Genomic DNA, 26,451 nt, shown 5'->3' on the forward strand with positions numbered 1-26,451 from the left:
GCGCGCTATACTTAGAGGCAGTTAATTAGATTATATAATATCTATTTAGCTTAAGATTCCTAGCTATTATCTATAGTTAGAAGAATAGAGAGATATACTTTCTTATTACTTTAGACGTATCTTTTATAGATAATACTAAATCGTGTTATTTCTCCTAAGGATTCCTGATTATACTATTTAGAGGAGCTATTATTTAGAAAGCCTCCTAATAAGATACTATTACTACTTCAACGACTAAGGCAGAGCTTCTTAGTGTAGAACAGACTACTAAGGAAGTAATAGTGCTTTAAAGGTTCTTTAAAGAGCTAAGGCTTAATATAAGAGCTCCGTGGAATATATTCTATAATAATAAACAGATAATTTAGTTAATAGTTAAAGAGAACTAGCGAATCTTAATAAAGCTTCAGTATATTAATATATAGAATATATAGCTATAATAGGAGTATAAAAAGGGGAGTTTTCAGGTAATATATCTCCTGATAAATAATATATTAGCTAATAGCTTAACTAAAAACTTACTAAGGTAGAAGTTTAAAGTATTTATTACTCTTTTAAACCTTTAAGACTCTCGAGCTAATATTAAGAAGCTTACTTAAGCTATATAATCTATATAGATACTTTCTTTTATTATGTTTCCTTTATTTTATATTTATAGTTCTTAAACGATATTAGAGAGAAGAGAAGAAGTAGAATTATAAGACCTAATCCTAAGCTACTACTTTAGGGTTATAAAGCTGTGCTAAAATAACACGAAGAGTAAGGGACCTGATCTTAAGCTATAACTTCTAGGTTATAAAGCTATATTAATATACTAGCTTAAACTATAATAATAAAGAGGTAATATTCCTAAGCTACTACTTAAAAGTTATAAAGCCTATACTACTTACTAAGAAGAAAGAAGAAGGTTAATTAACTGCCGGGTAGCGCTAACTATAATATTAACCTCTACTAAGGCAGAGGTATATAAAGCTAAACACGCTATAAAGGTAATAATAGTAGCTCCTATAGAGCTAGAGCTTATTCCTATAGCGCTAAAAATAGGGCGAGGGGAGGGAATAGTAGTCTCTCTACGAAGAGTAGAGGCAGGAGTAGAGGTAGTAGCTAATATTAATAGTTAGATAACGTCTAAAATCTATAAGACTACTATTATAACTTATAGATAGCAGTATAGATCTTATCCTTATTCTTATCCTTATTCTCCTCGGCCTCTAAGGCCTTTTAAATAGTAGCCCGGCAGATTATAAGAGCTTATATATATTATAGAGTTAGCCTCGCTTAGTACTTTAATATTAATACCTTAATACTTCGTTATTCTAATACTATAATATAAGGAAATACTTACACGTATGCTCTTTAGGAGGGCCTAGGCTACTAAGTAGCTAGTGAAAAGTTCAGCGGCACGAGCGAAGGTAGTAATATAACCTGATTTATTATTTTTATAATAATAAAAACAGCGTGAAGTTATCTCTTTATTACGATAGAGGTCGCCTAATGTACCTTATAAACTACTACGAATATAATAGCTATAAGGTATAGCACAGATAGCTCCTGCTATAGTAGGGCAGCGGGTAGGAGTTAGTACTAATACTAGTAGTAGTAATAGTAATAGTAATAGTAGTAGAGTAGTAGCAGTAGGGGAGCTATAGTAGCTACGGGCCTATTTTATAAGTATTAGCGTAGTTCTAACGATTTCTTATAACACTAACTATATTAGAATCTTTAAATTAATAACTTATAGTCTTCTTCTTTATTACGCGAGTAGTAGTAAGGTTAGAGGTATATAAGGCGCGGGTAGCGCGGGAGCTTTTAGTTATATTTACTAATATTATATTAAAGTTATTATTTAAGGAAAGAGCGTTCTAGGGGACTTACTTAGTTTATATATTTAGAGCTACTAAGCGCTTAAGACCTAACGCTATTAGTTAGTATTAACTCTTATTATAGTTCAGGTAGTATTATCTATACTATTTATATCGCTTTACTTACTATTATAAAGCTAAGCGAGGGGGTATATTATACACCTAACGCACCTAAGGTACTCCCTAAGGCGCTTTAGCTAACTAGAGGCTACTTATATAACTAGAACTCCTAGAGCTTTCTCTTATAAGGGAGCTCTAAAATACCTTAATAAATCAAGATTTTCATACTATATAAAGCTCCTCCCTATAGTACATGATATAATACTACCTCGCCTATAGAAATTAATCGCTTTAGATTTCGTAGTTAAACTACTACTCTTAAAAGACCTAATTATAGGAATTATATACGACTTAATCTGTGTAATAATAGATAGGTTTATAAAGTATATATATATAGTACTAGTACTTAGGATATAGGACGCGCCTACGATAGCGCAGGTATTTCTTAGGATAATCTTTATAAGCTACGGAATACTAAATAAGATTATCTTAGATAAAGATAAGCTCTTTACTTTAAAGTTCTAGAAAACTCTTATTATATTCTTAAGGATAAAATAGAAGATATTAACCGCGTTTTACTTGTAGACTAATATATAAATAGAACGAATTAACTAGATAATAGAGACTTATCTTCGGTGTTATATGAACTATACATAGGATAACTAGGTACAGTTGCTCCTACTTGCCTAGTTTATATATAATAGCGCGGATTAAGAGACTATTAGAGTATTACTATTCTATATAAATTATAGGTATAATCTCACGGTATATAATCTACTAATAACCGGTCAGGGAACTATATAAGAAGCTATACTATAAGTAGATAAGCTTAAGTAGCTCTATAAAGAATTATTAGCTAATATTCTTTTTATCACGCAGAGATCTGCGATTTACTATAATAAAAAGTATAGTATAGGACTAACGCTTAAGGAGGGGGATAAAGTCTACTTACTTAGAAAGAATATTATAACTAAGCGACTAAGTTATAAATTAGATTATAAGAAGCTAGGACTATTTAGGATTACTAAAGTTAAGGGACTAGTTAATTATTAATTAGCTCTACTAAAGATAATAAATATCTACCTAGTATTTTATATATCTCTCCTTAAACTAGTACTACTAAGAGCACTACTAGCTCTTATTACTAAAATATAACTAATTAATCTGAATACTAAATATAAAGTAGAAGCTATTCTTAACTATTAATATTTCTATAGTAAAATAAAATATTTAATTAAATGAAAAAGGTACTTATAATTAGAAAACACTTAGGAACTTAAATCTAATTTCTACTACCTTAAGTTTCTATAGGAATTCTATTAAAGAAATCTAGGTTTACTTAGAAAGAAGGGGACCTAAGGTTAAGGACCAAGCTCTTAAGAAAGAACGCTAAGTAGGCGTTAGGTTTAAAGGTAGGGAACTAAGAAGTAGGATTATCCTCGATAGACTTAGAGAGAGGTATTAGAGAGCGAGTAGGAGTTACAGTTTTTCCTATCTTAAACCGGTATATAAGTTATTTAAAAGTGAACTTCTTAATATACCCTAAGGTATTATAATTATAACGCTTTAAGTGAATATACTTAAAGTATTATTTCGAAATAAATAAATCTAAGAAGTAGGTACAGGAAAAGCTATAGCAGAAGGAATAAGGCTTTACGAGTTATATAGCACGCTTAATACAGAGTACGAGCTAGATACTTTGTTTTTTCTTTATCTAAGTGATACTTAATTTCTTTATAACACTAGATATAATAGATAAGGAAGATAGTTATTAGTAACTATTAACGTTCCTTAAGGTTATACTTAAGCATGAGGACTACGCTAGGCTAAGAGGGGGATAGTGTTATAAACCCCTTAGTACTATAGTTCAGTTAGCACCTAGATACTAATAGTACTATTAGTAGTACTATAGGGGTATTAGTACTAATAAAGGAGCGGTACTATTAATAGGGTAGTACTAACTAGGGAATAATATAGGATAGCGAGTAGTACTACTATATACTTACGCTTAGTAATAATAGTTACTTAGATTATAGTAGATAATAAGTTACGTGATAGATCCCTGGATCCCTAGATCTCTTTATAAGGAAATAGATCTAAGGATCTAAGGATCTAGTATCTTAAGGGATCTAAGGAGAACGAAAGTTCTATATAAGACTAGTATATCTACTATTAGATAAAAGCTTTATACTTAACTTTAAATAGTATTCTAATACTTAGTAACTATCTTCCTATCTATATAATACACTTACCTCTTAATTATTAGAGATTAACTGTAGCTTTCTGTATTTATAGCGAGTAAATACCGGACTATTACACTATTACGAACTACTTTATATATTATATTTACTTTTATATTTCAGCTTACTTATATATAATAGAAATCTACTTAAAAACACTAAAAAAGAATATATATTACTTAGAATTTTAAACTTATTAATAAGTCTATCTTATACTTATAAGTAAGGTAAGCTAAGTAAGTAAGCTTAAAATATCAGCTCTTTAACCTTAGGTTTATTTATTATAGTAATATATCAGCTAATTAATATAGCTACTAAGCTATACTATTAGTCCCTACTATCTTTACTTAAATTATATAATTTTACTTTATATTTAGCCTAAGAAACTTCTTATTATCCTAACTCCTTACTCCTTATATTATTATACTAATAAAATATAGTTATATCTTCTATTAGTCTTATACTATCTTATATACTCTTAGTATTCTTTATATATTAAGTTCTTATTCTTTCCTAGATATTATATAGATTTAATCTTAAACTTCTATACCTTAGTATCCTATTCCTCTTTAAAGTACTTATCTCTAGCTTTATAACTATACCTCTAATACTAATTCTAACTTAATAGAAAAATCCGCTATATTTTAAATACTATATTTATATTCTATAAAAGTTACAAGAGTATTAAAAGGTAGTATAGTACTGCGCTAAGTAGTATTCCCTAAAATCGCGAAAGTAGACGTTCCATATAAGTGATTCATTTAGCTTCCCGTAGCCAACCCTAAGCTAAGCTAGAGCCAAGGAATCTCAAAAATCTTTGATTTCAGCAGATCGATTATTTCTTAATATATAACACACTGCACACTATAGAAAATAGATATAATTACAAGATTAATATTAACCTTCATAGATATCTATTTTTCAAGTAGTCTTAAGTTGCCTTAAGGAAGTTGGAGGTGGGTCGGAAAGGCAGATTCCACACTTTTCGTGAGGGTCGCTTAAAATACCGATTGATACTAGTTACTGATATTGCTGTACGGATGACTACGGCGGGTGACAAGAGCCTACTCCGCCTGCTATCACCTGCACCTGCATATTTAATGTCTCAAGTACAATCAACCAAGAACAAAGACCGCACACTCCTTACCATCCATAATCTACCTAGCGCAGGCAAAAGCAGTATCTTCTTTATTCAAATTTACAGCTGTTCTACTCCGGATCGACGAATTTAACAAACGATGAAAGATACATTTAACCAAGAAGGATGTTGCACCGACAATGGCGATTTTGTGGACTCTGACGAAGAGGGCGACGTCGAGGACGAGTCCGAGCCTCTCGAACGATACTACCGAGGAATCTACTATCCTGTTTGCATTGGAGAAGTGCTGGCTGGGAGATATCGCATCGAGCACAAGCTTGGCTGGGGTGGCTACTCCACCGTCTGGATGGCTCACGATTCTCAGTGTCACAGGGACGTTGCCCTCAAGATCTTAATTCCAGGCCAGAAAGGGGAGTATGAGTACCAGATACAGAACGAAATTCTCCAGACCGTTGGCGACACTTCTCACCTTGTTATACATCAAGGCTCATTCTTGCTACCCGGTCACGGTGACAATCAGTATCGCGTCTTAGTGCTTCCCCTCCTCAGCCCGAGCCTGGGCTACCGCGTCAAAGAATTACCAGTGGCTACTCGTGTATCGGCTGCGAAGCAGCTGCTTATAGCTCTTGCGAGCCTTCACGATGTTGGATTGGTGCACCGCGGTAATGAAATGCTTTCTCCTTGTCCCAAGATTACATGCTAATTCAGCCTGAAGACCTTAACGAAGGCGCGCTGATGTGGGACCTGAATCCTCTCCTCGCTGGTTACGACACAGCAACCAAATATCAAATGCTCGGCCGCCCAAAGAAGGTGTCCCTGGGCGACTCGCTGTGGAAGCGAGGTGAGTTGGTGCAACAGATTGCTACCCCTTTGAATTTGGTGGGTTCCAAAATTTACTTGGGGGATTTTGGCCTCACAATTAAAGACGGGACCACGGTGCGTATCAAAGAGCAGTCTCCTTACCACTTCTGTGCCCCCGAGAGACTCCATGGGGCAGATCCAAGTCTTGCGAGCGACATGTGGAGTTATATGTGTCTCTTCGCCGTTCTTTATCTCGGCAACGGCGTCTTCTACGGCAACGGTGGTCGTTCAACGGCAATTAGCTGGGTCGAGCAGCTTGGAGCGATGCCTGGCCAGTGGAAGGGGAAATTTTGGTTCCCAGGGGAAGTTGATGATGCTTGGTACGAGCGTACAACGACTCCTGATGTCGAAAGAGATCTCGCGGCGAGAATCGCACGAATGCGACCTGATACTAACCAAGCCGAACGCGACCTCGTTTTGTCTATTATGCTCAAGGTTTTCTGCTACCTCCCCGAACGTCGCATAACTGCGAGAGAGCTTTTGCAAGATCCATCTTTTGGGTCGCTCCTGAACATATATCAATGTTAAGGGCGCTGACCTGGATTTAATAGTCGACCCGTGTGGAGACTTCATGGCAACTTCTTGTTTGAAGTCGATTTCTCGAATTTTTCTCGAAAATCCGATAGTTAAATCTCAGGCCCAGATGCAGATGCGCTTGCAGTGCGAGCGTGGTCCGGCGATATCTACATTATCTACATGATCTCATTGAGAACTCGGAAGAAATCATTCCGTCTACATGCCTCGACATATATCCAGACTCAGGCGTCCGCTCCATCTTCATACGGCCATATCTTCTCAGCAAGGGCTCTCTCCTCTTCGTCATCCGCGCTGCTAACAAAATGATCTCTCATGCGCTTCATTTCTGCTCGCACTTCATCATACCGTTCAACTTCTACGCATCCATCTGCAGGCACACCCCAGTTATCTTGGAAATAGGACAAAAAAGTGCTAACATAGCCTCTGGTCTCTTTCTCATGCTGGTAAGCAGCGACTTCGTCCTCGCTGAAGACCCAAGGACAGGGACCGGCAGCAGGGCAAAGGCCCTCCCATCGATTTGCAATACGCACCAATGCCCGGCGAAGGAAGAAGGTATCATTAGTACTCCATGAGGTTTGGACCCAAGCCGCAGGTTCAGTGCGTAGACTCAGCTCTTATGCTCTTTGTAGGACGGCCCATCGGGTGGGGTTCTTCACTCGTGTGGAAGATAAGTAGTATTTGTGAAGAAATTCACTGCCGATCGCGTTGTCGATGTATGTCTTCTCATCCGGGGCCATACTGTTGTAATTCTGTGGGGGCTCAGTCCAGGAATTCAGGTCGTCTAGCACAGTAAGTGTAGGGCCATGGTGCTTGATTACGGTTGAGACGTGAGAGTGGTAGAACAGTGGGAGACTCGATGTGGATTGCCAATCAATTATGTGTGATATTTTCTTTGATTCAGGATTGATAAAAATGTTGTTAGGATGGAGGTCTGGGTGCCAAAGTGTTGGTGCGTGGATATCGAGGTCTTCGGACGGTTGAGGAGGCACCATGGCTGGAGCCAACTGTAGATAACGCTCTAAAAGATCAAGCATTTCGTGGGGCATCTCCTGCTCTGTAAGCGAACGATGATAGTTCATGCGAGGAAGAGCGTATTCTTCTATGAATTTTCTTGTATTGCGTGCAGTAGCTTCGATAAATTTCTCGGGACTTCCATCTTCTCATTGTTAGCCTCAAAACAAAAAGAAAATACTAAATGTATGGTCTTACATGGTCCGCGATTGAGATCTATCTCTGACTTTTGCCCACTCCAGAATTCATTCGATACAAGTGGTCCCATTGTGAATCGGTTCAGTATCTGAGATGATAATGGTGTGGAAGTCTGAAGAGGTTCGCTGTTTGGAATATCGTTTCTGAAATAGATGCAACCAGACTTAGCAAACTTTATTGACAAAAGTCTCTTCTCGATATCGAGAATCTCGTCCACAATAGCCATTCGGTCGCTCATGGGCAATGTGTCTAAAGATTTCCAGAGGCTTCCAAGAGGCTCCCCTACAGCCTTCTCTTCGATGATATATTCTGCCCCAACAGGATTGCTTCGATTAGCAGACCACGTGATTATGCGAGGAATTGAAATACTCAAAGCATCACGTAGCTAGCAAAGTCAGTGCCTGGCTTCTGTTACCGCCTGACTTAGAACTTACAAAGGTGCGGGTGGCAACTTCAGATGCTATTGTGTAGAAGGAGGGCCCAGCACATGGATTTGGGAGTTTTGCTAACACTTCAGAGCCATTATCCATTGTGAGAACATATGCTTTGTTGTTCATTCCCTCTTTACACTTCAAGACCTTGGTACCTGTAACATGAAATAGAATCAGTTCAGAAGCCTCATAATTTTGTGGATGGAAAGACAAACAACGACGGGCACCATTGCTAGAGCATGCTGCAACCGCGACCTCTAATAGTGCTTGAAGATTGAATTTGAGGTACCTTTCCTCCAATCGGGAAGATTCATTTATTCTGTTGGGGTTCAGCATCAAGCCTTGTTATGGATTGGAATGTGAACGGACGTCCAGCGGTGTCTTCTGTATCTATAGAGATCGTCTTCTGATATTTCCTCAACTAATCTCAGATGAGCGACTGGTGCAGATAATAGACAAATGGGTTTTTTACCGGTATTATCATTTCTCACTGCGAGGAGGAGAGGCATCGCTGTGGCGTGCTTTGAAGTCATCCTGCTCAGGGGCGCCAAGCCAGTCAGGCGGCGCCCGGATACCTTCAAAAGGCCAGAGGGGACTCGAGCTTGACATTTGCTAGTGGCTTTGCAGATGTGCACTCGCTGTAGGGTCGCATAAACATGCCGCTGGAACATGCTTCTCGTTGCAATACTCGATTGTATCGTTGGTTCTCTGGTGAAGGTGGTGCCGCCCCTCGTTTGCAAGAATTCCAGCCTGTTGGTTGACGACATCTCACATTCGCCAAGAATAACCTCCACGGAAAAACATGGGATCAAGAAAAATAGATTTATACAACCGTATTCTAAGGATGCCTGTACCATAGTATAGTAGCACAAAGAGTTTTCCTTATTCGTGATGGGACGCATCTCTGGAAAGGCATAAGAAATATCTGGCGGCAGATCCACTTGGGGCTGATCAGCCTGGACCCCTGGGGACTGAAAGCCTGAAAATTAACGCTGCGAAGTATCCCGCCCGCCACAAGAGCTGATCTATACCACGGTACTATTTTAATGAATGACAGCTCCTTCGTCGACTCGTTTCTTTCGACTTTCTTTGAAAGAGTTTAAACAAAATTATAGACCAAGAATGCTGTACCGTCGTGTCTCTCGTTCTCGGGCATCTCGTCGATGACATGAATGGTAGTTAACTTTCTGTTCAGATGCACCTTAGTTTCCACATGAAACAGTTTCATATACAGAGGACTAAGACTACAAGTGACTTGTTTAAATTCCCTTCCAATAATGGCTAAACACTGCATTTGGTTTCGATGATGAATTTTTATTAGTTCTAGGGGAGTCTCGGCAGTGCAGCCATTCTGTTGGCAGGTGCCATCTCTGTCCCAGCAACCATCGGAGCAGTTTCTTGATACCATCTTTGTTCCTCTGGAAAATATAAATGCATCTGTAGAAGCTCTGAGAGTGAGACTCTCAAGTCCGGCTGAACTACCGAACATCCACGTACCGGCATGCTCGGTTCAGTTCCCATGTGTCAGTTTCATCAGCACACCTCGCCTATCGGATATCCATGTCCTCTGATTCGCTGCTCCAATCTCCAGCAAAACTTCAAAAATCCCAGATGGCTGGAAGTGGCGCACCCTTCCCCAATAAAGTGGGGGACATCTGCAGGATGTGCACAATTATCCCTGCCTTGTCCCCACGTTCATAAAATCCTGCTGAGTCAGCGACATCAAAAGTGCTTTTACAGTGCGATATCGATATCCTCAACACAGACGCGTCTCACACAAGGTTCTAACAGCCCATTTTGCAATGTGACAATATGACCTCCCCACAACCGTCGAAACGCAAGGATAGACCGTGTGATGCATGTGTATGTACAACCTCGCTTTCCAAGTTGGGATATTCGCCGAAAGGGGAGCTGATAACAGCGTGATAGAGGAAGCGAAAGAGTCGATGCGTCCTCGAAGACGACTCCCCTATCTGCGTGCTCTGCAAGTTCCACAATCAGGAATGTACATTCGTCCAGAACCCACAGTCTCGGAAACGGAAAGCTCCTCAAGATGGAGACGATCCCGAAGTTTCAAAGCGCAGGTATGCCGCACTGATGGATGAAAGGAGAAGGAGTAGAATCACGTGCAGATCACTGATAAGCTCCCAGGCAGTCCAATTCGTCTTCTGTGACGAAGAAATCCCCAAGGACTCAAATACGTGTTATTCGTACCACGAATGGAACAGGTGTTGAAGAGTATGATGATTTGGAGGGTCCGAGTCTGTTGAAAAAGACTCTTGGGCTGCAGAACAAGCACCACAGCCAATTCGTCGGAGCTACGCGGGGGTTGGAGCCTTCTCTCTTGGGCAAAAATTCACACTCGGGAAAGTCCGAAGTTCAGCTCATGGGAGGTTCATTGAGGAGGGTGAGTTCTAGTGAGGCATTTCTATTGCTTCCGGATCCGGGAACTCAGGGTTATGAGGACGAGCTTGACGATTTGGATAAAATTGAAGCCATTGTGAGACCACATGGCAAGGCACTTGTGGCGATGTACTTCAGAATTGTGTTTCCAAGCTTCCCAATTGTTCACAAGGAAGTGTACTTGGAAAAGTACAATAGATCATACAGAGAGTTCTCCCCGCCGTAAGTTTTCCTCTGTTGGTTTCCGCTCGCCGCTGACCATAACAGACTTCTGGCTGCTGTTTACCTTCTAGCGCTTCAGTATTGGTCATATAACGACCAACTCAATAGCTTCAAAAAACCAGATGTACAAGAATTGGAGAAGCTGGCTAGGAAAGCTTTCGGTGACACAATCCATCGCCCAAAACTATCGACTGTCCAAGCTGGACTCCTACTTCTGCAACATACCGACGCAGACTCAGCTGAGTTGACAGCACAGCTCATCAGTGTTGCTTACGGACTAGGTCTTCACCTAGATGCTTCAAACTGGAATATCCCCGATTGGGAAAAGGGCCTTCGCAAACGTCTCGGCTGGGGTCTTTACATGCAGGACAAGTGGAATAGTCTCGGCAGCGGACGGCCGGCATTGATAAATTCTTCGAACTGGGCCCTGAATGCTGTTACTGATGCCGACTTTCCGGAGAGAGTTGAGGATGAGCAAGAAGGAAGTTCTGAGGTGCAAAAAGGCAGGATTCTTTTCAGTCACATGATATCGCTGTCTGAAATATTGGCGGATCTCCTTGAGACGGTGTTCACAGTCAAGACGACGAGAGGTAGGGTCCAGATATTGCTTTGTCACAAAATAATCAACTGACAGATCACTGTATCTAGATATCGCAAATGCAGGCCCAAATGGCCTGACTATCGTCCTGGAAAAAGTCAAACCTGTCCAACTTCGCCTTAAAGAGTGGTTCACCAACCTCCCAGACTGCCTTTCCATGGAAAACACCCACGTAATGAAACTCAACTCAGTAGGCTATCTCCGCCTCGCATATATCGCCACCGAAATATCTCTCCATAGGCGCATCCTCCTTGCTCTCTCCCCATCCACCGATCCACAGCTCTACAGAATCTGTCGATCAGTAGCCCACGAACGATTCATGTTCGCTATCGACTTTGTCCAATCTCTCAAACCTCAACATCTCTCTAGTTTCTGGTATTTCGCATCACCACAGAACTTCGCTTTGATAAGCGTGTTCGGCACCTTACTTTTATCCACGGTCTCAACCCAAGAAGAAGGCGAGTTCTACCGTATGAAACTCAAAGAATACCGCTGGACCTTGAAAATCAACAGCGAAAACGGTGCGCGGTACATGAAGCCCGCTATGGTCCTCCTAGATGCCAATCTCGGCCTGCTAGAAGAAGCCAGCACTCACACTGTCCTTACTCGACCACCGGCCACGCCTTCTACAACTCTCGAGCATCACAGTATTGAGAGTGGTAGCATTGCATCTGAGAGCACGGATCAATTCTCTTTCACGAATGCACATATACCTGTGACTGGAGACTTTCATTCGCCAAGTCAGTTCTCGTTTGACACGCCGTACTTTTCAAGACAGTATCATGATGATGCTGAGCCAGTGGGGGCCTATGATAATGCAACGGGAAATGTGGAGGCTCAGACGCAAGACTTCGGCTTTGGTGGGGGTGCGAATGCCGGGCTTTGGTCGTATTGATTTGAAAGATGTGGAAGACATCTTGCCTCAGTTTGAGAGGTTGTTGAAGACGATCCATCCGAAGGAAACGTCGCCATAGTCATGACGGGGACCATGTTTGGGATCCGGATGCTCAAAACCCGAGCTGGGCGATTTGTATCACAAGTCACACATCGAGGTTGGCTATGAGGGTGTCGAAGCAATGCCCTGTGGTACAGTACTCAAGGACTCGGTGCCATTGGGCTTCGGCTTAGTCCGAAGAAGACCTTCCGGCTTTCCAGAAATAAAGACTTAGCCATAGTTGAGTGCAACGGCAAGACGATATATTAACACCTTTTGAGGAGAGTGGGCCATGTCAGTCATAACCCAAAGTATCTTCTTTGCGTATACTCTGCTGACAGTCACAGACGAGGCTCCATCATACGAATTGGACGTGAAGTTCAAGACGCCAATGCTGCGACCGACAGAGATTGCGCTCACGTAATTCAGGCTGTAATCTGACAAGAGAAATTGTATCGAGAGATATCTCTGACAGAGCTTCCGCAACATTAACGAATGTATTTATATTCATCCTCTTATCAGATTGATTATTTCGTAGTCCTCCTCTGGTATTCCATTTCCCACTCTGCACTCCAAACTCTAGAACGACAAAGCAATCATCAATATGGAATACGACCAAGGAAATACACCCTCAACAAACGCTCAACACTCCAGATCTCCAAGTTAAATCATTATCCAACAAAATAAAAGAAGACCTGTACATGATCTAAAGAGTCTCGAGAAATCGAGAACACCCAAGTCTTTGAACAGCCTAGATCGGATAATCCTTGCTCGTCACAGCCTTCTTCTCGCTTCCCAAATCCCCGCTCCCCTTCTCGCTGCCGGTCTCCTCAACAGCATCCACCACCTCCCCATCAGCATCATACAACGCCTCATCACCATGAATGGTCTCCGGTATAAGCGTACTTGCGTCTGGCCAGAAATAGTTCAACAAACTGTAAGTCGTGAACGCGCTCGTGAATCCCCAGATATAGAACATGTAGTAAATGTACTTCGCGCCACCAGCGTCGACTTTCGGATTGACGGAAGCTGCCATGCCGGGGATGTTCGGCACGACAGAAATGAGGAAAGCAATGACGGCGCGCCAATTAGTGCCATATTTGTTGTATCTGTAGCGACCGTGTGCTTTATACAAAGCCGGGACATCGATATGTGTTTTTTTAGTGATCCAGAAATCGGCTGCACAGATAGCTGCAATTGGAGCGAGGAAAATACCTAAACCGGCCATGAAGGAGAGGAGCGAGGCAGCGCTGTGGATGATCTTCCAGGGGACCATGATCCAACCTGCAGTAATGGTGGTGATGATCACACCGCGCCGGATGTTGATGTATTTGGGGAAGAGAGAGGTCATATCGTTGGCGCAGGAGATGACGTTAGCGGACAAGTTGGTTCCGATTTGAGCGACGACCCAGGCGAAGCCGACGAAGAAAGCTCCTGCTCGACCTGAAGGGCCGTCCCATTGAGCGGCGAGAGTGAGAGGGTCCCAGATGTATTCGCCGTAGACGACCATGGCGCAACTGGTGCTGATGATACCGAAGAGACCAAGGACCAGCTGGATAAGTGGGAGGAAGAGAACTTGCCAGTAGACGCCTTGTTCTTTTTTCAGGTAGCGAGTGAAATCTGGGATGTTGGTTGCCATTGTTGCCCAGCCTCCAGTGATGGATGAAAGGGAGGAGAGGATCAGCCAGGAGCGCTTGGCACCGTACACACCGTATTCTTGTTTCCAGATGTCACCTGAACCGCCGGCTTTCTTGGTCATGGTGATGACGGTTGCAACACAGGTGATTGTTACCACCACTTTTGAGAGGTTAGCAAGGAACTGAGCATCATGTTTTGAACCAAGCACTTACCAAATTTAAAGATGAAGAACCATTGAAGTTTGTGTGGAGGAGTAAGCAGAATCGGGAACTGGACAGACCAGAAGATGACGTGGCTGACCATTTGTTGAGTGGTGATTCCAACTGACTCTGGTATATGATTGGGGATGTCAAGATACGAAGGCCAGATAGCACGGATGCACTGAGTCATTGCCGTAGATCCTGTGTAAGTCTGAATAGCATGCCAGAAGAGAGCGGTAGCCATGCGGACGACGATGGCGAAGCGAGCGAAGTACCAGCCAAAGGAAGACTTCATGGCGACTGGAAAGGGAACGTGAAGACGAGCTCCAAGAACTCCGTTGAGAACGAGAGGGACGGTGCAGCAAAGACTTCCGAAGATGATACAGACGATAGCCTCGCGCCAAGTCAACCCCACAGCGAGGATGGAAGAGGGAGCCATCCAGGACTGAGCATTCAGCGCATCTGAGAACCAAAACCCAGCCATGGTCACAGCTGTCCATGTTCGTCGATCCAGAGGAGTGACATCCATGTCGATGTTTGTCCTGCTCAGGTCAGAATGATGAACTGAATAGAGAGTTGGAAGTCAAATACCAAGTGCCTTCGTCTCCAAAGGAGCTTTTCTGCTGTGGAAGAATCCATCCCGAAGGCTTTCTCTTCTCCTTCGCACCCTCTTTGATTTTGCTGATCCGCTGACGGAAAGCCATGGTGTTGATTGTTATCTGTCTGGTGTTGAGTCTTTTCCCAGTGTCTGGAATCTCCTTCAGGTCTGATCTTTAGGCCGGAAGATATTGCTGATGTCGACGTTCAATATTCGAGGAAATATCGCGGTGTTATATGCATTTCTAACCATCACTATCGACAGCATCATGTTCTTGTGAAAGTTTAGAACCAGTTGTGTATCTTGCGATAGAAGCTGTCGTGGTGTATCGCTACCGTGACCCGTGTTTGATAACACGATATCTGGGGAAACCCAGCAGCGATAAGGGGTGCCTTGGGATTCGTGGCCGTCGCTCGCCGGAGGGCATAGGGCCCTGCGCTGCCACTTTGCCCGAAGAGCTCATAGTGTGAAACCTTCCCTACCAATAGATATGTGGAGGTTCTAGCAAGAAGATTGGTCGAGGACCCTCGCTGCCGATAAGTTACTCGCTAGGCGTCCAGTGAGAGTGGGGTGTGGCTTCTTTATATCCTCTGCTCAAGACCGACTTCTTCCACTGCCCCTTCGCCATTTCAGCAATCTGTGAATTCAAAGTCTCAATGGTAGCTTCTACTTCTACTCCTCTTGTAGCCCGTGGCGCCTAATCAACAAGCGACTTGCTTCTTTGAGGTCCTAATCATATAGCTCTCCTTACATTACCAGAGCTAATCGAACAGTTGAGAAACGCCTGTAAGAGAAAAAGAGACTTTTTTAAGATCAAAATTCATGAGTTCTCTCAAGAAGAGATCGACGGTACTTTTGAATATGCTGAAAAGTTCTTTTCGTAAGACAGAGACTGAAAGATGAATTACATTATAAAGAAGGCGTGATCTTGAGAACACTCGACCTGCAGACAGACATTAGAAAAGACGAAACGAAGAAGACTGATGTCAACGAGGTTTCTAGCTGGGGCTTCTCTGTAGAATTGGACCCAATGTTCTCAGATTCAGACCAATCACTGGATGGTACTGTGAACTTCTCCACGAAGAAGAGCTGCCCGCTGATACGGCCAGATACCCAAGTACCGAAATGCAACGCTTAGTCCAAGTGCCTGTCCTGTGGTGCGATCTCTAGATTCATGCCTACGCTTCCGAGCTGCTACGGCGAGTTGATGGCGTTGGCCCGACGGCTCATCAGCTTGATCGCACATGTTTTCGAGTACTCACTGTCCTAGTTCGACAATTAACGTGTTCGCTCTTCCAGGTGCGGGTGGGCTCTTGACGCATGTGGAATAATGAAAAACCATTATGAGAGCAATCTAGCTGTCGCCTATGCTTGAGAAGGTTGGCTATACTTAGATTCAGCAATGAAGAGTACTAGAAGATATTCGGCAAGGAGGTGAATGCTTGAGAGCATCTGGAAAGGAGATCGGCGTTTCATGGCTGGGAAAATAGAGAAGCGACAACCTTGGAAGGGGCTTACTGGGGAAAATAGTACTTTACTTCCAACTCTTAACCGTTATTCAAAAATGTACCTCTTGTCCTTCCAAGATGCTCAAGCTCACCAGTTGCATGGGCGGCATTTCGCCAGACTCACTGAGTTATTACTGGCTGGGCGGGAGATAACCAGCCATCAAATCACCGTTGCCCCACAACGCCACTACTGTAACACCCGCCCTTCGCTCCAAGTCCTTATCATCAGCGGCCATCTTGACCAAATGCCTTCGGCAAGCCTACGGCCCACAGCCATCGGCGCGACGATAGCATCGCTGAGAGTTCAGCGACGGCCTCAAAGTCATGATATTGACCGACGGCCAGAAGTGTCGAATGAGATGGGTTATTCTCTCTTCAACCATCTTCGAGGTGGCTCGCGATAGAGATCAATTACCTCCGAAAGCCAGAACATCATCGATTCTCTCCTCAATCCATGCTCCGTGGGAAGCATTTGGAGGTGTAACAGGCAAACATTGTTCCTGGAAACCCGATCTTCGAGACTGCCCACTATCCTTGAAATTTTAGCTTCGGATCCTCTATCATTTATATATACTCATCGTCGAGCCAAATCTAAGTCCTTGAGAGCTTCATCAGTTCGAGAGACTCAATCAAACTCAATTCATCACTTCCACTGTTCAACATGGCTTCCTCTATCAAGATGTCTCTTCCCAATGCGCGCCCATACACCTTCACATTTCCACCGGCGACGACTGCACTCATTATCATCGACATGCAACGAGATTTCGTAGATCCCAATGGCTTTGGATCGATCCAATGCGGAAATCCAGAGATCTTCTCAGCAGTTCGAAACATCGTTCCTACACTGCAAAAAGTGCTCGAGGTCTCCAGAGATATGGGACTGCACATCATTCACACCAGAGAAGGGCATAGATCAGATCTGTCCGATTTACCTCCATCCAAGAAGTTGAGACAGATAAGTGCACCAAATGGACATCATACAATGGGCATTGGTGATCAGGGTCCAATGGGAAGACTGCTTGTACGGGGTGAGTGGGGACACGATATCATCGATGAGTTGAGACAGCTACCTGGAGAGCCAGTGATCGATAAGCCTGGAAAAGGAAGTTACTGGGGAACAGGCCTGCACCGAGTATTGCTGGCAAGAGGAATCACTCACATCCTGTTTTCTGGCGTCACCACGGAGTACGTTCCGAGAATAGATGTGTTTCGTAGTGTTACTAACAAGAAGCAGATGCTGTGTTACCACCACTCTCCGAGAATGTAACGATCGGGGATTCGAGTGCTGCATCCTGTCAGATTGCACCGGCGGCTTCGATGCACAGATGGTCACTACATCTATGGACATTGTTTGTGGACAGGATGGGCTCTTTGGGTATATTGGAAACAGCACGGACTTCTTCGCAGCAGCATCAAAGTCTCGAGAATTGACCCCACCATCTACCCCGCCAGCATCAGAAGATGTACTTCTGCCTATTGCACAGCTCCAGCAACGATACGAGAGCGGGCTAGAAACCCCGGAGAATGTCATCAACTCGGTATTTGACCGCATCGAAAAGTATGAGAAGCTTGATCCTGCTGTGTGGATCTCAAAACAGAGCCGACAAGATGCTTTCGCTGCGGCTACGGCTCTCGTGGAGAAGTACGCTGGGAAGCCCATGCCTCCTCTGTATGGTATTCCATTTGCGCTCAAAGATAACATCGACGTGGAAGGTGTTGTGACGACGGCAACCTGCGAGGCTTTCGCTTACACTGCGAAAGCAACAGCACCGGCAGTCCAACTACTGCTTGATGCTGGAGCACTCTACATCGGAAAGCTCAACATGGATCAGCTAGCAACTGGCCTATCAGGGTGCCGATCCCCGTATGGTACTCCTCACTCTGTATACAGCAAGGAGTACATATCTGGAGGGTCGTCTTCTGGATCTGCTGTTGCTGTAGCTGCTGGTCTCGTATCATTTACACTTGGAACTGATACTGCTGGAAGTGGCCGTGTACCAGCAGCATTCAATGGCATCGTCGGATTCAAGCCAACCAAAGGCACCGTTTCTGCTCGTGGAATGGTACCTGCTTGCAAAAGCTTGGACACTTTGTCTGTCATGGCGCCAACTTTGACAGATGCCAGAAAGGTGTGGTATATTATCGACCAGCATGACTGTCTTGATCCGTACGCCAAAACGCCGTTAAGCCTGACGCTGTGGAAACAAGACTTCCGTGGGCCGAAAGATGGAGGCTTTACATTTGGTGTTCCTCCGCCTTCAGCTTTGTTAGCTTGCTCTAAAGAGTATCAAGATCTGTTCCAGGTCTCAATCCAGAAGCTAAGGTCATGCGGTGGCCGTCTCGTCGAAGTGGACTATACACCTTTTGAGAAAGCCTCAGACTTACTCTATAATGCTTCTCTTGTACACGAACGGATCGCCTCCATCGGTCACGAGTTTCTCGAGGCAAATCTCTCAACCCTTCATCCAACAACCAACGCGCTCTTCACAGCCGCGCTTGAATCTCCATTGAAGCCCTGGAATGTATTCCACGATCAATCCCTCCAAGCTAAATATACCATGCAAGCGCAGCGGACATTTAACACCCTCGAAGGCGGCATTGATGTTCTTCTCGTTCCTTCAACACCATGTCATCCAACGATCAAGGAGATGGAAGCTGATCCGCTGGGTCTGAATGCCAAGGTTGGCATGTTCACACATGCAGGCAATGTGGTGGATCTCTGCGGCGTAAGCGTGAATGCTGGTTGGGTCGAGAAGGAAGGAGGATCGAAACTGCCGTTTGGCGTTACGTTCCTAGGTGGAAGTGGCTATGATGGGAAGATATTGGATATTGTAAAGGTATTTGAGGACGCTGTTGCTGGCGAGAGGAAGCCATGAGATGCCCTGGTGATATGTTTTCGATGAGAGGGTGGAAATGGATGAAATAACGGCTGCATTTGGGTGGGTCTCTGGCGCGTCTGGAGCTGTATCTGTGATGGAACTTGACATGTATCTTTTCCTATTATCGTATCATATGGCTACCATGTCCGGTGCTTCAATACAGCCTGATTAATAATGCGGCGGGAATGCATTTTGCGTAAACTAGCGGGCATGAGCACCGCCCGGCGGCCGCTTCAGGGGTTCCCAGCCCGCCTCGCGGCCGCGTCCAACCTTCGTACCCCTCCTACCTTACAAGCACTGAACATTATTCAGCGTACGGACGAGAAGTCCATTCCTTGCCTGGAAGCACGGATTTTATCTGCATAGAAGCAAAGCATGTCTAATGAATTACAAAGAATCCTCCATCTTTCGGAAAGCTGGATAGACCTCTTTTCAAGGTTTATTTTGGTTGGGCTGCTTTGCGAAGGACCCACTGAACGGTCGGATTATTGGCTGCTGTACGATAAGCGAGGGGTTTGTTGCCTCTGGATTGGGAGTTGAGGAAAGATATATTACAAGGATGATGAAATGGGTATATATTCCGCTTGTCCTCCTCACTTTCTTCTTCTTCTTGTACCATACTATACTTCCATCTCAATCAACATCAAACACTCGAAGCTCTCTTCCCAAGCAGACAGCTTCTTCGCATTTAACAAAACAACATGGCAAACACTACCGTCCTGATCACTGGAGCCAACAGAGGTTCGTAATTACTTTTCAATCCCGAGAGTTTGAAATGATACTGATACATTCCAGGAATTGGCAAAGGTCTCCTCGAGATCTACCTCGCTCGCCCATCCCACACCGTCATCGCTGCCGTCCGAGACCCCTCAACAGCAAAATCCCTCGACTCCCTCCCAAAAGGCAAAGACAGCACCCTCATCATCGTCAAAATCGACAGCTCCTCCGAAACCGATCCCGCCTCCGCAATCTCCACCCTCAAAACTCAACACTCCATCACCAACCTCGACATCGTAATTGCCAACGCGGGCATCAGTAGCGCCCCACCAACTCCCGTATCTTCAGTCTCCATCTCTCAAATCCAAACCCACTGGCAGATCAACGTCTTGCACCAGTGATCCTGTTCCAAGCGGTGTTTCCGCTACTTGGAAAGGGTGCCAAGTTCGTGTATACAAGCTCGGCTTTGGCGACTATTACGGGGATGGAGTTGAGACCGTATCCGATGTCGCCGTATGGTGCGTCGAAAGCCTTTGGGAATTATTTCGTGAGGAAGATTCATTTTGAGAATGAGGAATTGGTGGCGTTTGCGATGGATCCAGGGTGAGTTGCCTTCCTAACCTCTCGTCAAGTGGTCTAGGTTACTCACGATATGTATACGTGAATTTGTGAGTAATGCTAATATGTGGATAATGTAGATTCGTTCAAACAGATATGGGAAATGCTGGAGCCAGAGCTGTAGGCATGGAGAAAGCTTTTACGCCGACTGATGAGTGTGCTGCTGGCTTTGTGAAGCAGATCGATGAGGCTACCAGGGAGAAGACTGGAGGTCACTTCGCTGGCTGGAACGGAGAGGACTTTCCATTTTAAGTTATCCATAAGCCGTGGAGGTATAGTTATCATGGAGGTTGGAGGTTCCGGTTTTGGTAAATTCGCCAGGTTGACTGTTTTGAAGATGGTTAATCACATCTACCATCCTCCTCAATATCTCGTTAAAATATTAAGCGCATTCACTCGCCTAGCCTGAGTCAGAAATCAGGATCTTTAAGTCTATGATTGTGCAATTCTCCAACTGTTATTATAAGTCGTCAAAGGTATGTACGGAATTTTCTGCTCCAGATCCCTCGTTCCTGTCTTCAACTTGAAAAAAGGCCCCACCAGAGTCTTGCTTAGACTGGGGAGACACAAAAGAACGAGCAATCATTCAGATACAAAATTCAGAACTGCGGAAACCTTTTAGTATTCTTCAATATGGTATTCTTTGGGTATGTCCTTGTCAAGTTAAGCACGTTGTGTTCATTCTTCACTGTCGGTATTGCCCATGACGGCCAGAGGAATACTTCCTCAACACCCTCGATAACAACAGACCTACCACGGCTCAAAACAATCTCGGAGATCCCAAAACTCATAGCTTCGAGCAATCTTGTATTTACCGTCACGCCACCATTCGACAGCCAGACTTTTGTCTCGATATCGCTGCCACCATGTCATCCCCACGACCGCTCCATGTCACCGTTGGGATGTAGAGAGCCAAGCACAAGCGCGTCATTCACAGCACTAACAGCTTCAAGTTCGTCGATCGGAATTCCAGCAGCGACCACGAGTGTTGTCTGGAAGACCGTTCGGGTGACGGTCACGAAGACTCGAACAGTGTTCCCACCACCCCGAACCACTGTACAAACACAAACCTACAATACCCAAGGAACACAGCTCTCATATCGAGCTGAGTCCATCACGAGAGTCGACCACGCAGATCGATTCATCATCGCCGCTATCACAACGGTAACTTCCGTTCTCGATAGCTGGGGCATCCCTCAGGAACCAGATACATTCACTCCAACCCCTGCTTCCCCAAAACTACCAAGTCAACACGCGCCCGCGAGACTATGCTCTGCCAATACGGCTCAGTGGTGTGAGGAGATTGGAGGAAGGACGTTTGTTGTGACTGTTAGTAATGGACACGTTGTTCCCGCGACGGATAGTGTGCTGCATAGTACTGCGACTGAAAGTCTGGTTGAGGTCATTACGTCTGTTTCGGATTTTTCGACTTTGGAGACAAGTCGTACGCTTTCGATGGCTTCAAGGCGAGGCTCCATTTCCAGCTCGGTCTCACCTCCAAGTACAGGGACGAGCCCGTCAAGCTCAAACTCGATTTCGAGATCTTCATCGTCCTTGTCCAGCACCCCAAGTCAGTCGTTACGTGCTCAGAGCTCAGGTCTAAGGAAGATGAAGAATCCATGGTTGCTGTTGGCTGTCTGTTGTGCAGGAGCTATGATGTTCGAGATGGGTGTGTGGACTGAGAGAACCAAACAGGAGCAAGCCAAAGATTCGAATGATGAGAATGAAACAAAAGGCGAAATGTCAGAAACGAAAGCTGTACATGATGAAGAGACTGAAGACACTTCTGTGGGCGAAGTCAAAGAGAATGTCGACGACGATATGGCTGGAGAGATGCTTGGTGAGTGGCATATTATTTAGATGGACAGAGTGAATACCTTGCTACGTTGTGTTTGGGTGGCTTCGGCCGTAGTTCTCGGATAACTTAGTGAACCATACGGTATTTTGAGATCAATCATGTCTTACACGCGGCAATGTTGGAAGTCACTTAGTGCATATCTAGATTGTCTTCCAGTTGTGGGCGAGGTACAGGCTATTCGTTGTTGAGAAGCGCTGACGCCACAGGCATCTCCAGGCTTTACTGCGGGGTAAAATTACCCCGCACTTCTATGTCCAAAGTGAAATATCAACGGCATTCGATGTATGAAAAGGCTGCTACTTCTAAGAGTGTGTTCAATAGCTTTTGTCAAACCTTCGAGCGATATATTATACCAGTTTCACGTTGTGACGTTGCGCTATGTCCAGATCTTGACTGTTCGGGTGGCGAGGTTGCACCAAAGCCTGGAGTCCAGGCGATCGTCGCTAAATCACAGGTGCAGCTGCAGCACGAAAATGCCTTCCGACTGGTCCACAACACTTGAGAACATTGAGCCTGTCGGGATCTGCGACATCTCAGTAATTGGATTTTGGTATTTTTGAAGGTACTCTCATTCTAGTCGTAAATTTTACCGAGATAATGAATACCACACTGCCCCCTCTCTGTCAAAAGAAGTCCCCGAAAGTTGAACTTACTGGTTCCAGGTGGGGTTAATCACGGTGGTCGAAGATGAGAGAATACCATTCCTAGCTTCATGAATAAATCTGGTTTGACAGTCACACATGTGGCATTGTAACGAAGTCCCATGACTCTGGAGGGTTGCGCTGCACCAGCTTTTCGTACGAGGCCAGATGGCAACATAACCAGGAGCTTTCCCCACACCTTCGTAAGCTAATACTTACTTTCCTATGCAAAGATCGTTATTGACTTGTTATTTTCTGCAGTAATGGACAAGCTCTTCAAAGCTCTCGGTGCTCACACCACAGCTCACGTTCTTCTCCACGCGGCCCTGCTCACGCCCCCCTCCGTCCTGTCACACATGAAACTTGCAGCTGCCTTCCTACCACTGATATGGAGCTGTCACATCTACACATGGAGTTTTGGCCTCGGATACATAGCATCAGTACATGCTCTATGGGCAACAGATCTTCTTCTATTCCGTGACCCCAGGAAAGACTTCGCTCTCTTATATTTCGGAAGTTCACCACCAGCACCTCCTGCAGCCGGTGGAGAAGAGAAGAAAGATGACAGCGAGGGAGAAATCGTTGATATGCTTTCTGCATCAGCGTCTACAGATAAAAGCGACGTCAAGAACACTTCACCCACTACCAACTGCTCCCATCAACTTGCATGGGCCGAAGCATATCCTGCATCATGGTACAAACGTTCTATCTGGGTTTCCAAGCTCGTCATATCCTTCCGGTACATCAGCTGGGCAACATCAACCAGCCAAACCGTCCTCTACTCTTCCCAACCACCTCCTCCATCCAGCAAATCACGCACTGCGTTCGTCGTTCAGAAACTCTTCCTCATAGTCTTCTGTATCGGAACCATGGATGTCACGAATCTATACCAGTACTTTGATCCGTACATGCAGATCGAGACTTCGATCGACGAGGCATTCCCTCGTCGTCTGGGTGGTTTCTTCGCGAAGTACCATTTAGATTTCTTGTCTCCTCGGTTCGTTCGGATTGCTGTCCTGGGCTTGCAGCAGTACTCTGTGTTCACTCTGATGGGTGCCATTCCCGCTGCGTTATTTGTTACTCTCGGTGGGGTGGGGTTAGTTGATGATTTCTGGGGAAGGGTAGAGAATTGGCCGAGTGTGATGGGGAGTCCAATTGCAATTGCAGAACGAGGGCTGAGAGGGTTTTGGGGTGTATTTTGGCATCAGTTGTTTAGGAATGTGAGTTTACCACATCAAAAGTGCTGTGAGATATGTAGCAACTGACAGCAAAAGCTCCTCACCGGTCCTGGTAAAGCAATCTCTCGAGCTCTCAACCTTCCTGAAAAGTCGACAACCAAATATGTCATCCAAATTTTCGTGGCATTCGGACTCTCCGGCGTACTACATTCAGCCACGCTCCCAAGAGATGTTCCAAATGTCAGTGCCGTGAGATATGCATCGTTCCTCTGGATGCAAGGTGCTTGCGTGCTGTATGAAGTTCTTCTCGTTCGCGCAGTTGACCTACTGGGCTTGAATGGGCCGAGATCAACATGGCAATCAATCGGGTTGACAGCTTTGAGAATTTCGTGGGTTGGAATCGTGCTTTATCATACTGTTCCGGTTATTGAGGATGAGTTGATGAGGGTATCCAGGATCTTTGGTTTGAGACCAGTGTGGTTTCTTGCTTTGCCGGAGTAAAGATCTATCTTTAAACGTTTCCTTTTTAAATCTTAGAAATAGTAGCGAAAGTCTGGAAACAAGGATATCATGGAGTTATCAGTAGGGAACTTGGCTTGATGCAGGTAACACAGTAATTATGAAGTCAGTCATTGACATCCTTACACAGCCTGGAAAAGGCGTATTGTCAACATCTTCTTATATTAGCGAATACACTACTAAGGAATTGTAAGTGATAGGTAACGTCTTGTTGATTTCCATGTTAACGAGCCAAGTGACAACGGTCACAGAAAAAGTCGAAGTTGTTCGCGGAGCAGACTGCATTTGGGCTACAATTCTGGCGCATCATGAATTCTCAATGTTCTAAATCAAGAAAAGAACAATCAGATCATACCAATTTCGAATCCTTAATTCACTCTGTCACAAAGCGGAGAGCTCTCGAGCAATGACAGGTTTACGCGAGACGTTGCTGTCCAGGATGTTGTCCATTACCGAATGTCAAAAATAAGCGATCCTCATAACAGGTTGCCTATCATCTCATAATTAACGCTGAATAAAGATTTTAGACAATATGAGCCTTCTTGGAATATCGAGAAGTGGCAAAAGAGGGGGTGATTGGACTATGGGTCTATCAAGGACTGCTGGAGCTTTGCTAATGGTTAGTATTGATATCGAATGGGTGAGGGAGGGTTAAGAGTGTCTTTTGAAAATACCGTTAACTTTTATGATTCAGTAGGCTGCGCGTTGACCAGCACAACCACTAGCTAGATGCTGGTGTGAAGTTTACTCCAAAATCCAGTCGGAGGAGTATCACGTGATAACACGAAGTGTAGTATCAACTTTGGCGAACAGCTGTGGGATATTTCAGCGGGCAAGTTATGGATTGATATTCATTTTGAAGCACTCTGGGTATATTATAGGAGGCGAGAAGCCCAGCGTGACGGAAAGCGTCAAGTCCTTACCCCATGGAGATGTAAAGGAAGTCATTGGGCAAATAGCTAGCTTTCCTTACCCAACTTGATCTACATCGTTCTAATATGTCCAGCGGGCTCCTGAAAGCAGGAGTCAAGTCTTAGAAGACACGGCGAGCTTAGTGGGGAGCTCCAACGGTTGCGGTGTAGTTCCCTTCCGGGGACGTAATCCCATGGGAACCATCTATTACTACTTTGTCAATCCTCAACCGTCCTTTGTCAAACTAGTCGCCAATAGCACACGAGAACAAAGCAAATGCCTTCATCCGGGATTGATCCGGGGACCTCTCGCAATCATACTCAGAGTAGTCCTTAAACGACTGTATGAAAGTTAGATTGTGACCCGGGAGAACCCTGGGCCATCCGGCTCTGAGATGGGGGAATCAAGTAGCACCAAGGCATCTTACTCGTAGACCGTATATGCTCACGACATTGTCTGTTCCTCATTCGGGACATTGCAGTATCAGATAGTTCGAGATATTGATATCCTGTATTGGAAGTCTCTGAGCTCCTAGATCCTTCTTCCCTATTGTTGCATAGACGTTCCTACTAGCACGTCTTTCTGATTAACAAAAACCCCACAAGGCCAGCACACTCCTAATGGAGTTCTGATTCCGTGTCTTGGCTCGCTTCACCCTCCAGCCCCTCTCACTCAAGAAATTTTCCACCCACACATCTCAATTCTATTAATTGTGACAAGTATCTACATAAG

At 44.4% G+C, this 26,451-nt stretch overlaps 9 protein-coding genes across 10 annotated transcripts; 7 read left to right on the forward strand and 2 right to left on the reverse strand.

The window, feature by feature from the left end:
* Window positions 1-5,268: 5,268 nt before the first annotated feature.
* On the forward strand, window positions 5,269-6,647 carry ONS95_001903 (uncharacterized protein; the record flags this gene model as incomplete). Its single annotated transcript, XM_058495125.1, has 2 exons — window positions 5,269-5,920; window positions 5,974-6,647. The coding sequence occupies exons 1-2, from the start codon at window positions 5,398-5,400 to the stop codon at window positions 6,645-6,647; spliced, it is 1,197 nt and encodes a 398-aa protein (XP_058355436.1). The 5' UTR covers window positions 5,269-5,397.
* Window positions 5,662-9,242, reverse strand: ONS95_001904 (uncharacterized protein). 2 transcript variants are annotated; one of them, XM_058495126.1, is made up of 6 exons: window positions 8,769-9,242; window positions 8,666-8,717; window positions 8,586-8,615; window positions 8,300-8,451; window positions 7,866-8,250; window positions 5,662-7,812 (listed from the first exon to the last, which is right to left on the reverse strand). In XM_058495126.1, the coding sequence occupies exons 3-6, from the start codon at window positions 8,608-8,610 to the stop codon at window positions 7,271-7,273; spliced, it is 1,104 nt and encodes a 367-aa protein (XP_058355437.1). In that variant the 5' UTR covers window positions 8,611-8,615; window positions 8,666-8,717; window positions 8,769-9,242; the 3' UTR covers window positions 5,662-7,270. The 2 variants fall into 2 exon arrangements, with proteins under 2 accessions (XP_058355437.1, XP_058355438.1); XM_058495127.1 differs by having other exon boundaries at window positions 8,512-8,615.
* Window positions 9,243-10,064: 822 nt separating this feature from the next.
* On the forward strand, window positions 10,065-12,883 carry DAL81_1 (Fungal specific transcription factor). The gene is made up of 6 exons (XM_058495128.1): window positions 10,065-10,159; window positions 10,226-10,380; window positions 10,448-10,921; window positions 10,967-11,511; window positions 11,570-12,747; window positions 12,801-12,883. Exons 1-5 carry the CDS (start codon window positions 10,109-10,111, stop codon window positions 12,412-12,414), a joined length of 2,070 nt encoding a protein of 689 aa, XP_058355439.1. The 5' UTR covers window positions 10,065-10,108; the 3' UTR covers window positions 12,415-12,747; window positions 12,801-12,883.
* Window positions 12,884-13,204: 321 nt separating this feature from the next.
* ONS95_001906 (uncharacterized protein) lies at window positions 13,205-14,995 on the reverse strand (the record flags this gene model as incomplete). Its single annotated transcript, XM_058495129.1, has 3 exons — window positions 13,205-14,250; window positions 14,304-14,833; window positions 14,883-14,995. The coding sequence occupies 3 exons, from the start codon at window positions 14,993-14,995 to the stop codon at window positions 13,205-13,207; spliced, it is 1,689 nt and encodes a 562-aa protein (XP_058355440.1).
* A 2,063-nt stretch (window positions 14,996-17,058) lies between these two features.
* ONS95_001907 (uncharacterized protein) lies at window positions 17,059-19,273 on the forward strand (the record flags this gene model as incomplete). The annotated part of the gene is made up of 2 exons (XM_058495130.1): window positions 17,059-17,582; window positions 17,632-19,273. The coding sequence occupies 2 exons, from the start codon at window positions 17,059-17,061 to the stop codon at window positions 19,271-19,273; spliced, it is 2,166 nt and encodes a 721-aa protein (XP_058355441.1).
* Window positions 19,274-19,977: 704 nt separating this feature from the next.
* ONS95_001908 (uncharacterized protein) lies at window positions 19,978-20,394 on the forward strand (the record flags this gene model as incomplete). Its single annotated transcript, XM_058495131.1, has 2 exons — window positions 19,978-20,017; window positions 20,072-20,394. The coding sequence occupies 2 exons, from the start codon at window positions 19,978-19,980 to the stop codon at window positions 20,392-20,394; spliced, it is 363 nt and encodes a 120-aa protein (XP_058355442.1).
* Window positions 20,395-20,477: 83 nt separating this feature from the next.
* On the forward strand, window positions 20,478-20,863 carry ONS95_001909 (uncharacterized protein; the record flags this gene model as incomplete). The annotated part of the gene is made up of 2 exons (XM_058495132.1): window positions 20,478-20,596; window positions 20,692-20,863. 2 exons carry the CDS (start codon window positions 20,478-20,480, stop codon window positions 20,861-20,863), a joined length of 291 nt encoding a protein of 96 aa, XP_058355443.1.
* A 168-nt stretch (window positions 20,864-21,031) lies between these two features.
* Window positions 21,032-22,790, forward strand: ONS95_001910 (uncharacterized protein). The gene has a single exon (XM_058495133.1). It carries the CDS (start codon window positions 21,245-21,247, stop codon window positions 22,469-22,471), a length of 1,227 nt encoding a protein of 408 aa, XP_058355444.1. The 5' UTR covers window positions 21,032-21,244; the 3' UTR covers window positions 22,472-22,790.
* ONS95_001911 (uncharacterized protein) lies at window positions 22,769-25,115 on the forward strand. The gene is made up of 5 exons (XM_058495134.1): window positions 22,769-23,031; window positions 23,132-23,313; window positions 23,372-24,330; window positions 24,385-24,912; window positions 25,002-25,115. The coding sequence occupies exons 3-4, from the start codon at window positions 23,374-23,376 to the stop codon at window positions 24,787-24,789; spliced, it is 1,362 nt and encodes a 453-aa protein (XP_058355445.1). The 5' UTR covers window positions 22,769-23,031; window positions 23,132-23,313; window positions 23,372-23,373; the 3' UTR covers window positions 24,790-24,912; window positions 25,002-25,115.
* The last annotated feature ends 1,336 nt before the right edge of the window (window positions 25,116-26,451 follow it).

This window comes from Cadophora gregata, assembly GCF_030347475.1.
Source record: "Cadophora gregata isolate MNR1 chromosome Unknown scaffold_10, whole genome shotgun sequence".
Taxonomy (NCBI): domain Eukaryota; kingdom Fungi; phylum Ascomycota; class Leotiomycetes; order Helotiales; family Ploettnerulaceae; genus Cadophora; species Cadophora gregata.